Source organism: Monodelphis domestica, chromosome 3 (genome assembly GCF_027887165.1).
Source record: "Monodelphis domestica isolate mMonDom1 chromosome 3, mMonDom1.pri, whole genome shotgun sequence".
NCBI lineage: Eukaryota > Metazoa > Chordata > Mammalia > Didelphimorphia > Didelphidae > Monodelphis > Monodelphis domestica.
Window position 1 is genome coordinate 13,765,456 of NC_077229.1, and position 15,499 is coordinate 13,780,954.

Here is a 15,499-nt window from a genome sequence, read left to right on the forward strand (position 1 = left end):
TGGCTCACTGGCTTGACTGACTGAAATGTGTTTCTGTATCCCAGCCTGTCACTGCAGCCATTTGAGTACCCGGTGTGCACCCCTGATGGAGTCGTCTTTGACTTACTGTAAGTGTTTTCCCTTTTGAGAACCTTTTTGAAGCCAGTGATATTGGGTTAGTCATCCATGGCCAACCCCCTCCAGGACCTTTGGCCTCTGGGATGGTAGCAGCCACAACTTGGCTTAGGTTTGGCCTCCTGGAGCTTCCAGAGGCCTCAGGCTCCTTAGCCCTAATGGGGGTGGGAAGCACTGCCCAGGCACCTTTGTTCCAGCTGCCTTTTATGGTATTTTAACATACACCCAATATTCTCCTTGACAGACATAGATAAGCTGGCCCTAAGTCATACTGGGAGACTCGGTGGTTTACATTTTAACTAAGCAACAAGGGGATGATGGCAGTGGTGGCAGCTCCCTCACTCTGGGCAGTTGGAATTGGGTTTTGGAATGAGGACCGGAGGAGCTCAGGCACCAAGTGCCCTACTACAGGGTTCAGACTATTCTCATCATTGCTACTGCCCTCCCCTGGCCCTCCTTTAATTGGGGCCCTGAGAACTAGGCACCATCCTGCTGGCACAGCCCTGATGCTTAGTGTTTGTTGACTGGCAGCACCAGGCTCCCCATTTAAAAGTTGACGAAGTAGAGGCCCAGAGAGGTTCACCTGATGTAGACAGTGTTCTCCATCTTTTTTTTTTAAATAAATTTCAAACATTGTTCCTTGGTTACAAAAATCATTTTCTTTTCCTCCCTCCCCTTCCCCCACCCCTCCCATAGCCAGCGTGCAGTTTGACTGGGTGTCGCATGTATTCTTGATCAGAACCTCTTTCCATGTTGTTGGTATTTGCAATAGGATGTTCATTCATATCCCGTCGACCCATGTCATTAAGCAGTAGTTTTTCTTTAGTGTTTTTACTCCACACTTTTTCCTCTGGGTGTGGATAGTGTTTTTTCTCCTGTACCCCTCTGGGTTGTTCATTACCACCAGTGGAGGAGTCCATTACCTTCGCGTGTACCACAGTGTATCAGTCTTTGTGTACAATGTTCTCCTGGTTCTGCTCCTCTCACTCTGCATCACTTCCTGGAGGTTGCAGGGTTCACCATCTTGAGAACTGAGGCTGAGAGTGTCAGGGCTGACTAATACTCAGTCCCCTGTTAAGAAGGGGCTTCTGCAGTAACAGGCCCAGGGAATGATTTCAAGGAAAGAACCATTCGTGGATGTCTTAACCAAAGTAAAGGCCTTTTTAGGATATTAGACCCCAGGAGAAGCCAACCCATGGGCCTGGGGAGAAAGATTATAGACCTGTCCTTGGAGACAGTGCTGAGGGTAAGAGCCCCTGGTTACAAAGAGGATTCTAATGGCCGTGCTTTCTGAGCACTAGCTGGAGATGGTTTGGGGAATGGATGTTCCCACTTTGAGGGAACCCAGTAGTTGCCACACTGAAGCTTCTTCTTTTCTTTTGTCCCTTCAGGAATATTGTGCCTTGGATAAAGAAGTATGGGACCAATCCTAGCACTGGAGAGGTAGGTGGGCACCAGGAGGTAGGCATAGCTTGGCCATCCTGTACCCAGTGTGTGATGCCACTGGTGTGGGACCTCCTAGCAAGAAGGCTCTCCCTACCATGGTCGACTGGAGTCTAGCATACATATGGGTCTCAGAGAGGGTCAGGAGCACTAGGGGGTCCAGTGGGTGGCCCCAGGCCGTGCAACAGTAAGTTGCAGAGACTTTCTTGCCGGTACACCAAACTGTCTCTGTTCCTAGTGTTGCCAGGTTAGAACAGATCTTCAGGGATGCCTTTTCACTTTTCTTAGGTGAAAAGAGGTTTCAGTGGAGGAAAAGGAGTATGGCCTCTATACCTTCTCTCCTGGGTATTGACTAGAGAAAAGCCATGGGGGCTCCTCAGGTTCTCCTAGATGAGAACTGATGCCCAGGCCATGAGGCCACTTTCAGGATGAATGTAGACAATGAGCAGTGGCCTCTCCACCTCATGCTAGCTACAGTGCCAGCTGTGTTTGATTCACCTCACTGTCCAGCTTTTATCCGGGTTCCATCATTCTTTTCCTAGCTGGGTCCAGAGCCTAGAGGCTGCTGGTGCTTATAATTGGTAGCCTCAGAAGATACTGTATGCACCTGGGTTGGGGCAGGATGTTCTAGAAGGGGGCTTGAATCTCATAGATGACTTTCATGTATGGGACACTAAAATTTACAAGATATTCTCCCCATCACCACCCACCCTGGGAAGTAGAGTGGGCAAGTATTGTACCCATTTTACTCATGAGGGAGCTGATGAAATGAAGGAGGGGAGTGGTCTAAAACAAAACATCTTTGAACAAAGAGTGACTAAAAAAAAAAGGAGAGAAAACTAAACGGGGAAAATAAGATGGAGGGAAGCACACAGTAGGTATTGATGACTGTGAATGGGTTGAACTTACCCATAAAATGGAAAAGAATAGCAGAGTAGATTAAAAACCATAATTCTACAATATGCTGTCTACAAGAAACACATTTAAGGCAGGCAGACAAACATTAAAAGTTAGGGTCTGGAGCAGAATCTACTGTGCCTCAGCTAAAGAAAAAAAAGGAGTAGCAATCATGATCTCAGTCAGAACAAAAGTTAAAATTGATCTAATCAAGGACATTATGTTTTGATAAAAGGTACCATAAACAATGAAACAATATAATACTAAATATATATGCACCAAATGATATACCATCCAGATTCTGAAAAGAAATATGAGTTACAAGAGGAAATACATAGTCCAACATTAATAAACCCCAAATTAGAAATCATGAGAGTTAAGGGAGAGATTAATAAGCTTGGAACTAAAATCATTGAACTAATAAATAAGACAAAGTTTGTTTTATGAAAAGACAAAATAGATGAACTGTGGGTTAACTTAAATCCAAAAAAAAGAAAGCCAGATTACCAGTATCAAAAATGAAAAAGGTGAAATCACAACTAATGATGAAATTAAAGCAATTGTTGGGAGTCAATTTGGCCAACTATATGCCAATAAATCTGACAGTCTTAGACAATAGATGAATATTTACAAAAATATAAACTACCCAGATTAGCACAAGAGAAAATAGAATACTAAACCCCATCACAGAAAAAGAAATTAAGCAAATTATCAAAGAACTCCCTAAGAAAAGGCCCCAGGGCAGGATGGATTCACAAATGAATTCTACCAAACGTTCAAAGAACGACTAACTCCAATGCTACATAAACTATTTAGGAAAATATGAAAAGAAAGAATTCTTCCACACTCTATGACACAAATATGGTATTGACACCTAAACCAGGAAGAGTTAAAACAAAAAGACAACTGTAAACCAGGCTCCCTAATGAACATTGATTCAAAAATCTTAAATAAAATATTAACAAGGTGATTATAACATTATATCACAAGGATCACATGACATGATCAGGTGGGCTTTCTACCAGGAATGCCGGGATGGTTCAATCAGGAAAACCAGCACAATATCAATAATTAAACAACAAACCATATGATTATTTTTCAATAGATGCATAAAAGGCTTCTGACAAAATACAACACCCATTCCTTATTTTTAAAAATCAGAATAAATGGAGCTTTCTTTAAAGTGATAAATGACATCTAAAACCACCAGTAAGCATTATAACAGGATGTCAAACCTTTCCCACTAGGATCAGGAGTGAAGCAAAGATGATCACTATCACCGCTACTATTTAATATTATACTAGAAATGCTCTAAAGTAAGTGCAGAAAAAGAAATTGAAGGAATTGGAATAGATAATGAGACGACAACGTTCTCACTCTTTCATATATGGGGGTATATCTAGAGAATCAGCCAAAAAACCAATAGAAATTATTAGTGACTTCAGTGAAGTTGCAAGATATGAAATTAATCCACAGAGTGACTCAGGCTGCACAGAGGTATTGGTGAATCCTAAGGGCCCTCGGACATCCCAGCCTAATCCACAGCTGATCAACCAAGGAATGATTGATTAGTCCCTACTTGAAGACCTCCATTGATAGGAAGCTCACTACCTCCTGAGGCAGCTTTTTCTAACTTGGGATGACCCAGAGAATGAGGAAACTTTCCTATTGACATTTTGCCCCTGGTTTTGCTCCCCTGGGCCAAGCAAAACAGCGCTGATCCTACCTCTCTGTGATAGCCCTTCAGAGTCCACTCCAACACAGCCAGCTCCTCTCTTCTCCAGATTAAACCTGTCTGGTTCCTTCAGTCTTCATCTTCAGGTGGACTTGAGACTCTTTTCTCTCCTGGTTGCCCTCCAAATGCCTCTGACTTGTTCCTCATCGGGCTAGAGCCAAGAGCATCAGGGCCCGGGTCCCCCCTGGCCCTGGATTTTGCCATCAGCTCTCCATCCTGCCTGCCACTCCTCACTGGAGATCCCAGAGCCTTCTTAAGTCCTCATTCCCCCCAAGTTGGTCATTGTTATGCCCAGGGCAGGCTCCCGGGTCTTTGTGACCCCTCTAGGCAAGTCACAGGGTTGTAGTCCATCACGGTAGAGGTGGCCGGGACCTTGGAGGTCGTTGAGTCAGCTCAGTGCCCAGAGCAGGTAGGTGATGAACCCAAGGCCACCTAAGAAGTCATTAACAGGGGCAAGAGGCAACCCTCAATCCAGGCCCAGTGCCTTCTCTAGACCTCAGTTTCCCTGCCTGTAACATGAGGGAATTAGATGGAATGCTCCGCTCAGACATTGTGATACTTGGAATCCCCCACGTGAAGAGAGCAGTGGGCACCGCGTTGGCAGCGCTGGATCTAAACTTTACGAGTCGCTATTTCTTCCTACGCCAGACCGCCCCTCTTTGGGGCACCTTGTGGGAGGCTCGGCTGAGGTTGGCACTGGGTCTCCCCAGTGCCCCAGGCCCCCATCTGCCTGCTCCCTGCCGCTTTCACCCTAGAGAATTTCTGGAGAAGAAGCTGTTGGTGAAAATTAATCACAGGAGTTGGCTTCAATTACTAAGTAGAAACCTCAGGGGAAATTATTTCATTTGAAAACCGTCTACGTTTCCTCAGCTTCTTGGGAAACGAACACATTCAGAGCTGAAGTCTGCTGGGTAGAGGGAGCTTTGGGGCTAGCGGCGGCCCTGGACGTGGTGTTTGAGTCCCAGCTCTGCACCGCCGTGATGTCAGGCCTGCCTGTTCCTGGAAGATGAGGCCTTCGTAGCACTGGTGCGGCATCCTTGAAGATGGTTTGCCTCGTCTTTGCCTCTTTGATAGGCGAGAGGAGATGCCAGGCCCTCAGGCAGGGCAGAACTGAGAAGAGAGCCCAGGCCTCCAAAGGAGGAGAGCTTAGGGGCTAAGGGGCCCTTGGAGGCTGCCAAGTCCAGCCCCCCCTTTGGGAGAGAGAAGGGAACAGGCCTGGTGAGGCTGAGAGCCACCAAGTGTCTGGTCCTGTCTTCATGGCCTTCTGCGCTGCCCTGGAGCCCTTCCTGGAGCCTGTGACATCCTTTGGAATCCATGAAGAAAGGCACAAATGTGGAAACGGGACGTGCTCACTGGTGACCCTCTGGGAAGGGAGGACTCTCCAGGCTCGCCCCTCCCCTGGTGGCCTGAAGTACATGTCGCCCCTTGGGGTCTCCCCAATGTGGATGGGCCCTTCCGTGGTGCAGGTCGCCGCTGAGCCACGCCTTCTCGCCTGGGCCTCCCTCGCACGCGGATCCTCCGCGACCTCTCGGTCGTCTTCTCCATTCCTGCCCCTTACGATGGGCTCACACTGGTGCCCTCGCCGTGCCCGCTTGTCCGAATGTACGGCGACAGCCCTCGGGGGCTGCCCCCCTCTGGCTCCGTTCTCCACGAGGGACGGCCTGTGCGTGTACCATGAGGAGGAGAGACTGGCGGGAAGAGGGAACTCGGCTGTCCTGGGGCCTTCGGGGGCTGGGAAGCCCTCGGCGGGAGCTCCTCAAGCTCTCGGTGGCGCCAGGAATTCTGGTCTTCTCCGGAGCCGTGATGGTCAGCGCTGGGCAAGATGGACGCTGGGGCTCTCCTGGCTCTGCCGCTGCTCCCCGCTGAGTCACTCTTAGAGTCCGAATCCGCCCACTCGTGTTTACTAAGCACCTGCCGTGTGCCAAGCAAGGAAGCCCTGGAAGAGTGCAGAGTTCAGCAAAGAGGCCGTGTGGGAACCAGGCTTCGAAGGAATTGGGGGACTCTAGAGGCTGGGGGGGGCCTCTGGGGCTCCACTGAGTGGTAGAAGGTTCATGCCAGGCGGGCACTTTGGGGCTTCCCATCCTCGACCCAATCCTCATCCTCATCAGTCGGGCAAACACATCCACCGAGGCTGGAGTCGCTGGGGAGGGAGAGGCCGCGGCCGTGACCAACGTGTGCAGGGCCCGGCCTTCCCTGGGCCAGTCCTTCACCCTGCCTCAGTCTCTCCATCTGTAAAACGGGAATCATGGCAGCACTTGCCCCTCAGAACTGGCATGGGGAGCAGACGAGACGGGCTTTGTGTGGAGGGCAGGCTGGGAGCGCCGGGGTGGAGGCACTCGACCGAGGATCCTCTCAATCACTAGAGACTGAGCCCGCCGAGCTAGGGGGAAAGGGAGAGGCACACTAGGTGGGGGGCACTGCCTTGGGAAAGGCTTGGAGGTGAGGGGTGGCGTTTCAGCATCCTGTACCTGGAAGTGTTTGTAGGACTCTGGTCAGGGAATGGCTTCTCCCCCGCTCTCCCGGGCGGGACGTTTCCTCTTTTTTGAGTTTGAATTTGACGTAAGTCGGTCTCTTCCGCCCTTTGCCTTTCAGAAGCTGGATGCCAAGTCTCTGATCAAGCTGAACTTCACGAAGAATAACGAAGGTGCGCCCTCTGCTTTGTGGAGCCTGGGGCAGGGGGGCGTCACCCGCATTCGGATCGGGCCGGGGTGGATGGTGTGAGCAAAGGCTCCGAGGTGGACGGGCTGGACCTGGGAAGGCAGAGCCAGGAGGTTCCGCCCGCTCTAAGATGGGAGCAGCGAGGGCTGGGCAGAGGGGGTGAAGGGATTAAGGAGGGGGCTGAGGCTAGATTGGAACCCAGGACCTCCTGGCCCGGGGCTCCGGCCACCGTGTCCCCCGCGGCCCAGTCGCCTTCTGGGAAGGGCCTCCCCTGGCATGGAGGCCCTCAGACTGACGCCGCCTCACCCTCAGGGAAGTACCACTGCCCGGTGCTCTTCACCGTCTTCACCAACAACTCGCACATCGTGGCCATCCGCTCCACCGGCAACGTGTACGCCTACGAGGTGGGTGCCGCCACCTCCCTGCCTCAGTCTCCTCTGCCAGGAACCGGGGCGCTTTGAGAATCACCGGGGGCTCCCTCACTGGAGGAGGGGAGGGGCTGGGAGGCCCCGCCTGCCCCTGAGCTTTCTGGGACCTGGGACCCCCCCCCCCCCCCCGGCCCCTGGTCACCTCTAAGTCTTGGGGATAAGGAGCCTTGGCCGTCCCCCTTGGGACCATTTTCCAGATGGGGAGACTGAGGCCCTGCTCATTCTGGGAGGTCAGTTGTGGAGGTCTCTAGCCACCCTCTAGGCCCCCACCCCGACACGTCTGCCCCTCCTGGAGCATCCTTTAAGAGATGTCTGGGCACACGGTATGTGTCTGTGCAGGGCAGAGGAGCAACTGGGGCCATCGGGGGTGGGGTGTCGGTGACTGGCCCAGGGTCATACAGCTGGTAGTGTCCGAGGCTGGATTGGAACCCAGGACCTCCCTTTTGCACCTGGCACTCTATCTGCTAAGGCCTCTTCCCCTTTTCCCCCAGCTCAGTGGGGGGCTTCCTGGAGGGGGCGCTGGGAGGAGCTGGGCCGGATGGGCCCAGGGCCGGCCCTGATCTGTGGCTTCATCCCAGGCAGTGGAGCAGCTGAACATCAAAACCAAGAACTACAAGGACCTGCTGACGGACGAGGCCTTCTCCCGACAGGACATCGTGACTCTCCAGGTAGGAGGCGCCACCCTCTCCCACCCCCTGCCATCCAGTCTCCTTCCCCCCCCCTTAAGAAGCACCCAAGGCTAGATTGGAACCCAGAACCTTCCTATCCTCTTCTTGTTGCCCTCTGACTGCCTCTGGGCCTCAGGCAGGGGGGAGAGCTGAGGCCAGAGTTCTGTCCAGACTCCTCAGCCACCCTCGGGCCGGCGCCTCCACCCAGGCTCCGTTTCCTCTCTGGCAGTCGGGAACACGAGCATCTGCCCAGCTGGGCCTGCGCGCGGCTCTCTGAGCCCTCTTCAGCCACGACTGGGGCAGGGGAGGCCCCTGGACGCAGGGTCAGCGGCGCAGGCTTCTAGGCTCCTCTGGGAGCCCCTCGCACTCAGGGCTTGGAGGGGAGGCCCTTTGGGACTGGATGTCCTCTGCTTCTTGGGCAGCTGGGTGTGGGGAGCACCCAAGAGGCAGAAGCCCGGGTCCGAGCCCCCTGGGGTCTGTGCTGCAATGGCGGACGGTGCCAGAGCGGGCACAAAGGGGGCGCCACACGGGAGGAGATGACGTGAGGACAGGAAGCAGCCTGGCCTTTCTTTCGGGTCAGGCTCCTCCTGGGGGTGACTCCATTCTTGAGGGGGTTGGGGGGCAGGGTCCTCCCTCTGCTCATTGGACCATGGGAAGGGTTGGTCGGAACGACCTGTTCTGGCCCCTGGCCCAGGTCAGGTTGGAGGCTGGGGTGGGAGGCCCAAGAGTGAGCAGTCCAGCTGTGGGATGTTTGGCCGGTCCTTTGTCCACACTACAGCAGCCTCCCGGAGGATGTCCCCGAGGCCAGGGACCGTTTCTCCTTTGGAGCCCCAGCAGCTGGCGTCCGTCCGGGGCGACTGGGGAAGCACTGTTTGTTGACTGGCTCGTAGCAGGAGCAAGTGCTGGGTTTGGGGTCGTTGCCATGCCTCGATGCTTCCAATTGAGGAAACTGAGGCCCAGACGTGCCCACGGGCCCGGATCACGCAGGACATCACATGTTTCTGACGTGTTTCTGCCGCAGGATCCCACGAACCTGGACAAGTTTAATGTGGCCAATTTCTATCACGTCAAGAACAACCTGAGGGTCGTGGACCCAGGTAGGTCCGAGGCCCATGTTGCACCCCTTTCTTTGGGGCTTTCTAGGTTTCCCATCAGCCCCGGGAGGCCCAGAGTGTCAGTGTCCTTAATGCCGTCCGACAGAGGATACCAAGGCTTAGAGGGACAAAGTCGAGGTCATCCCATCGGGCTTGGACGTGAGCCCTGGCCTCCCCACTCCATCTCGCAGCCTTTATCATCCATGTTGCCTTGTCAGGGCCCGGCGAGGGAGCTTCCTGTCTCTGGAGGCTTCCGGGCCTGTTGGTTCTGGGCAGCCCTGGAGACCCCCCAGGCGAGAAGGCCCATACAGTGGGGATCCCTGAGCGGTAGGACCCTCGGGGCTCATTTCCTGCCGCCCAGCCTGAGCCCAGGCGGAAACCAGGAGGCCCTGCCAGCGCCTGCCACCCAGGGACGTTCTGGTCTTTTGTAGATGAAGAGAAAGCCAGGCAGGACCCGAATTACTATCTGAAAAACACCAACGCCGAGACCCGAGAGACCCTGCAGGAACTTTACAAAGACTTCAAGGGCGACGAGATCCTGGCTGCCACCATGAGAGCTCCGGAGAAGAAGAAGGTGGACAAGTTGAATGCGGTAAGGCAGAGGCCGGGCTGTCTGGCAGGAAGGGCATCCTCCCATGTGATCAGAGGGGCCGGGGGGGGGGGGGGGGCGGTTCTGTTCACTGCGGGGCTTGCTACACCATCGCCCACAACCTCAGTTAAACTGGACACTGACGGCTGTCTGCACTTTCCCAGAGGCCTTCTGTCCACACGGGCCTGTCGGTTCTTCTCCCACCCTGTGGTCCTGGCCAACTGGCCCGGCTGGGGCAGAGTGAATGTGGCCCTGGCCTGGCCCGGCCTTCTCTGCTGGGCCCGCTTTTTTCACAGTTATTTCCGGAAACCTTCGTCATCCTCCTCTCTGTCGTTTCTCTGATAGCGAGATGGGCACCGATGTTGTTTCTGGTGTACAGAATGCTGCGTAATGTAGCCGAGAGATTCTGTGCGCCTTCCCCTTTCTGTCGTCCTTGTGAGAGCCCCGCTGCGGCTTCCCTGGGCCAGGCGGGCAGGTCATTCTTTAGGGCTGGGAGCCCCAAGAGCCGCCGTGGGTAGGAAGGAGGTGGTCACCCACCCATCGGTGGCTTTTCCTTTTGTCTGACCTGGCTGTGTGTCCGCTGACCTCTCTGGGTCCTCTCCTTGCAGATGTTGGAATCATTTGTATTGAATCCTTTGGGTTTTAGGGCTGGGGGGGCCCTTCGAGGCCATCTTGTCTCAGCCGATGCTTGCTGCAAATATCTCCTGCTCTTAGTTCCCATTTACTTTGCTTGCATTTCGTTGTGTCGTTTTTCTTTAATGTTCACCCAAGCCAAGTTCCCAAGTGGTATCGTCTCTCTGGAACCGTCTGGCTAAGCATTCCTTGTGGCCGCAGGCGGGGGGCCCCCGTGCATTTCAGGCGAGCGTTCCTGCCTTTCCTCAGCCGGCGGGGACGAGCCGCTCCAGCAGCAGGGTCAGCCCGGGGCCTTCAGGAAATGGGGGCGAGGACTCCTCCGCTCATCCCTTGGCAGCAGCAGGAGCGAGTTCTTTCTGCCCCCTTTTCAGATGGAGCTTCTCACCCCGACCCGGAGTTCGGAGGGTGCCCGTGGCTGCCAGCACCTGTTCCGAGGCCAGTGTCTGGCTTGTCGCAGCCGCTTGTCCGCTGCCCTTTTGGTTTCTTTTCTGACCCTGCCTCGGTTTCTCCTCTGTCCAGGCTCATTATTCCACCGGGAAGGTCAGTGCCTCCTTCACGTCCACAGCCATGGTGCCCGAGACAACCCATGAAGCGGGTGAGTGCCCTGTGAACCTGCTGGGGCCCAGGGCCGCCCAGGGTCCCAATGAGGGTGGCCGAGGCCCCTGTGCCCTTTCCTGGAGGGGCCAGTCGTGCCAGAAGATGAGCCTGGCACACGGCGGCTGTCCATCGAGGGGCTTTGGGCCAGCTGACTCAGATGCAGTGATTTGGTTTCTTTGCGGGCCCCAATTGTCCAAGCAGAATGGGAGCCCCTGACCCCGACACGCCCATTCTGTTGCTGCTGGGGGCGAGGACGGCGGCCTTCCTCGTGTTTCCTTGGGGGCTCTTCAGCCCTGCCTTTGCCTGGCCACAGCTCAGCTCCAGGGTTGCTGCTTCTTGCTCTCTTGGCTCCCCGGGGGCAGCGGACACGTCTGCGGTCCTTCACCCATTGCCTGCCCGATGTTCTTCCCGGCCTTGCATCCCCAGGCTGGCCCTCAGGCACACACCAATCCATGTAGACACACGTGAACACACGCCTCTCGGGGCCGGGTCTGGCTCACTGCTGCCGCTGGAAAGCAAGGCGAGGGAGGCCAGCTTGGTTTCGGAGCGCGTCCCGTGTCCTAATAATCTTGTATGGCAGTGGCTCCTGACGTAGCCAAGGCTGAAAGCGGCATGAATGACCCCGGTAGGGAAGGAGTGGGGGCTTCGAGCCACGGCTGCCCACCCGCTGCCTCCTGGTCCCAGCGCCCTGCTGCCCCGGGCCCTGGGGTAATCCTGGCTTCTCTTAATGGCTCTGCTGTGTCACGTGGTCACACTTATGTGCTAGTTCCAAAGACTTGGCAAAGGGCCTGGAGGGAGGGACATGACCAAACTGCCCAAAGTATCCGAGGCTCTGCTTGACCCCAGAGATGGCCCGAGGAGGAAGTTACAGGCAGGAGGCAGATTGGGGTCCTGCACAGCGAGAGCTGGCGCCCCCCGGGGTCTGGGGAAAAGCAGCGTCTCCATCCCGGGACTCAGTGGTCTGCTCTGGGCTGCTTATGCGGTGCCCGGAGGTCTCACTGGTGAATCTTTTTTTAATTTATTTTTTATTACACAGTAAAGAATACAACAATACCTGAATCATACTTTAAAGATTCCCAGGGTGACAGGCCATCCATTACAGTCCAACTCAGGGGTAAAAAAGGATAAAGGAGAAACCACAGTTCAGACCGAGGAGACTTAAAAAGCTCAGAGCGCGCGCGACAAAAGCATGATGCCCACACGTGTCTGCATTAAGTACTGCACAACCACTTCATTTGTTCTCACAGTCATGTCGCAGAACCCCAAATAATAACAGTAATAATAAATCACCTCCAATCTGCATTTCGACAGCCTCCAATTTGTTTTTTGTGTCCCTTGAGGCATCCGGACAACATGGAGTCACTTTCTGTGCCTCAGTCTTCCAGACATGGGCATGCTTTGCATAAGGAAACCTCTCTGGTGATTCCTAACTGACCGTTTCCTCATGACAGCCGCCATTGATGACGACGTCGTCAGGTATCGCTTTGTGAAGAAGAAGGGCTATGTCCGGCTGCACACCAACAAGGGGGACCTCAACCTGGAGCTGCACTGTGACATGGTAAGTGTGCCAGAAGCAGGCTTTGCCCAGCTGCCTCGGCCAGCCTCAGTCCCCGGGCCACAAGGCACATCTGATTTGTTTAATTCCTTTTTTTAAAGCCCTGACCTTCTGATCTTAGAATCAATAGAGAGTATCGGTTCCAAGGCAGAGGAACAATAAGAGCTATATAATGGGGGTTAAGTGACTTGCTCAGGGTCTCGCGTCTAGGAAATGTCTGAGGCTACATTTGAACTCAGTACCTCTTGTCTCTAGGCCTGGTTCTCTGTCTACTGAGCCACCTAGATGCCCTTGAATTATTTTTTTCTTCAATAAACAAAAACCTATTTTCTCTCCCTGCCCCAATCTTTGAAAATCAAAACTCTTCAAACCAGTATATGAAGTCAAGCAGCACAAACTCCTATGTTGGCCACGTCCACAAAAACGTCCCGTCCCATCCCCTCCATCGGGAAGTGTTAACGGGCTTCAGCATGGTGCCTCTGGAATCTCAGTTGGTCCTTGCCAATACATGGGAGCCAGGGCAGCCTCCCCGCCCTGGGCTCCTGCGCCACTTGGCCTCCAGACCAGCGCTCTCTTCTCCCTAGGACAGAGGAGACGACTTAGGAGTATGTGAGGGCCAGAACTTTGAGATCTCATCTCTCCATTTCCTCTGAATCCTGCCACGATTTGTCCCTTAGTTTGGCGAAAGAGCTTTCTTCCCCATCTGATCGCAGGGCACTTGCCTTCCATCTTTCAGACTTCTGCTTTCAGTCAGTAAACATTAGTGTCTTAGAAATGGTAAACTCCAGGAGAGCTTTAGAACTGCTTCTGCCTTCATGTTGGCCATCAGGCTGCTCAGTGTGGCCCAAAGGCTTCTGGGTAAAACGAAGATGTGATTTGGACCCCCCTGCCTTCAGCCCTTTGGCAGAGTGCCCTCCCAGCAAGGAGGGGGATGGGGCCACCATCTGCTGGTGATGTAATGCTGCCACATACAGATGGATGGTGGAGGCGCTTCTGCTATTTCTGTCTCATCTCTCCTTGCAAAAGGGTGGCAAGACCCGCCCCTCGCCCTCAGACTCCCTCCCCCATCTCTCCAGAGCAGTGGGTACAATGAGTGGTAGCCCTCCCCCATGAGAAGAAACTGGTTCTTCTCAGAGTGCTGAGGACTGGAAACAAGTTACAGAATTGTAGATCTGGAAGGAGCCTAGAATGCAGGGCCTCAAAGCTGGGCGGAATGTTCGCACTAGAACGGCGATGCGGGGATGTGTCTTCCCATGGAGGATGTCAAGACTTTGGGAGGCCTCAGACTGTGGCCTGTAAGAACAGAATGTGGAACGTGCGTGCTAAGGATGGTGGAGAGTGGAACAGCAGAGCTGGAGGGGCCTTAGAGCTTGGAGCTCAGACGGCGCAGCTTGGAGAGACCTCAGAACATCCACTGGAAGAGCTGCCAGGGCTTTGAAACAGAATGTGAACCGTGCCGAAAGAGCTGGAGAGACTTTAGAACCCGGGATGTTGGAGCTGGAACTTCCAGTCGGGGGAGCTCTAGAGTATGGGATGTCTGGGAGAGTCTTTAGAGCCTCAACTCTAGCATCTTAAAGATGGCAGAGCCCAACTAGCCCCAGCAGGGTGTGATCTAGGCTTGCTGTCCATTTTCTCAAGACTTGGTTTGATTTTGGTTGATGACAAAGTACCGGAGGATGCTTGTGCCCATCCAGAGAGAACCTCATCTAGAAGAGCCCATCCTAGAAGCTGGCCAGAAGGAGGACGTGTCTCTGCTGGGGTCACACAATGGCCTTGTCTGGGCCTGTGGCTCATGACTGTCTGAGCTTGGATTCTTTAGTAACCGCAGCCCTGTGTTCTTGCTGTGGGATTCCCAGGGGTGGCTGCAGAGGTCATGTGTGGAGTCGGACTTGACGCCTTCCTACCCTGGCGTCTTGGGATTGATTCTTCCCCCCTGTCGCAGCTTTGTGACCTTGGACAAGTATTTGGAAGAAGTCCTTGAGTTGGGGATTGCTGGACTCAGTTCTCTGGACAACACGCAGTAAGTCACTGTGATGCCGAGTGAGCTCTTAGAGTCAGAGAGCCCTGAATTCAAATCCTGTCTAAGACATTAAGAGTGGGATCATGGGCTCCTTACATCGCCTCTCTTCCCCTCAGTTTCCCCATCTGTTAAGAAATGTGGGGACCACAATAGCTAGTGTCTCCCTCCCAGGATTGTTGTAAAACTCTAGTGCTGATTTCGGATTGCCACGTACTTTTCCCCCGTGGGGTATGCCGTGGCTAGTTCGCAAGGCTCTTGCCTCAGGTGTTGAGGACTGCAGGTGGCCCAGATCCAGCCCTTCCCCAGTGGCCTTCCTGTGAAGCAGCAGTGGAGCCTGGGAGGGAAGGATGGAGCTGGGTTTACTTGGCAACCACGTACCTGCCTCAGTGCCTGTGGCTACCATGGGAACAGGCCTGGAGGGTGGCCTTTCCTGTCAGCTGGCACCAGTCCAGGCCTTCAGCTCTGTTTCACCAGATGGCAGACGAGGGCTCTGTGAGCTGCCAACAATCAGGTGGCAACAGGCCAAAGCTGGGAAGGAGGCATGTGGCGGCTGACTGGGCCCAGGGCAGTCCTGGAGATCCCAGGACATGGAATGTGCGGCCCGAGAAGGTAGAATGAATAGTCAGAACGGACATATGGGGAAACAGGCCTGGAGGGGGCTTGGAGTCAGCCCCGGAATCTAGGCTCTACCCCATAGACTTCATTGCTCCGACCCCAGCCTTTGTCTATTTTTCTTTTTTAAAAGCTGTTATTGGTGCCTTCTGGCTTTCCTCTGGCACGAGATCCCTGGGACAAGGACGAAGAATGAAGCTGTGACCCAGCCCATATCCCTCTGTTCCAAGTGGGGCGGTCTTGTGTCTGAGCCTGCCCGGGGTGGGGGAGGATCTCTCTGAGACCTTCATGGAGGTCCCAGGACCTTGGAGTCTGGTTGTCCCCTGGTTCTGCCATCCTGCTTCGGGTTGGTTCTTTTGGATCTTCCTGTGCGTCTCTAACTTCCTCCTCCTTTTTCCGCTCTATCTTGTTCGGTCTCACTCCCTCTCCCAATGCCCTAAAGAAGCACGTGCTGCT

The 15,499-nt window shown here is 54.1% G+C and overlaps 1 protein-coding gene across 1 annotated transcript in view; it reads left to right on the plus strand.

Annotated features, from left to right (window-relative positions):
• The window catches only part of PPIL2 (peptidylprolyl isomerase like 2), a 31,168-nt gene that overhangs the window by 5,374 nt on the left and 10,295 nt on the right, over positions 1-15,499 (plus strand). The window contains exons 4-12 of the mRNA XM_001362327.4: positions 45-107; positions 1,506-1,557; positions 6,782-6,833; positions 7,160-7,251; positions 7,854-7,943; positions 8,965-9,040; positions 9,469-9,629; positions 10,779-10,854; positions 12,308-12,414. Coding sequence (XP_001362364.4) covers positions 45-107; positions 1,506-1,557; positions 6,782-6,833; positions 7,160-7,251; positions 7,854-7,943; positions 8,965-9,040; positions 9,469-9,629; positions 10,779-10,854; positions 12,308-12,414 — 769 coding nt within the window. The remainder of the gene's footprint in view (positions 1-44; positions 108-1,505; positions 1,558-6,781; positions 6,834-7,159; positions 7,252-7,853; positions 7,944-8,964; positions 9,041-9,468; positions 9,630-10,778; positions 10,855-12,307; positions 12,415-15,499) is intronic.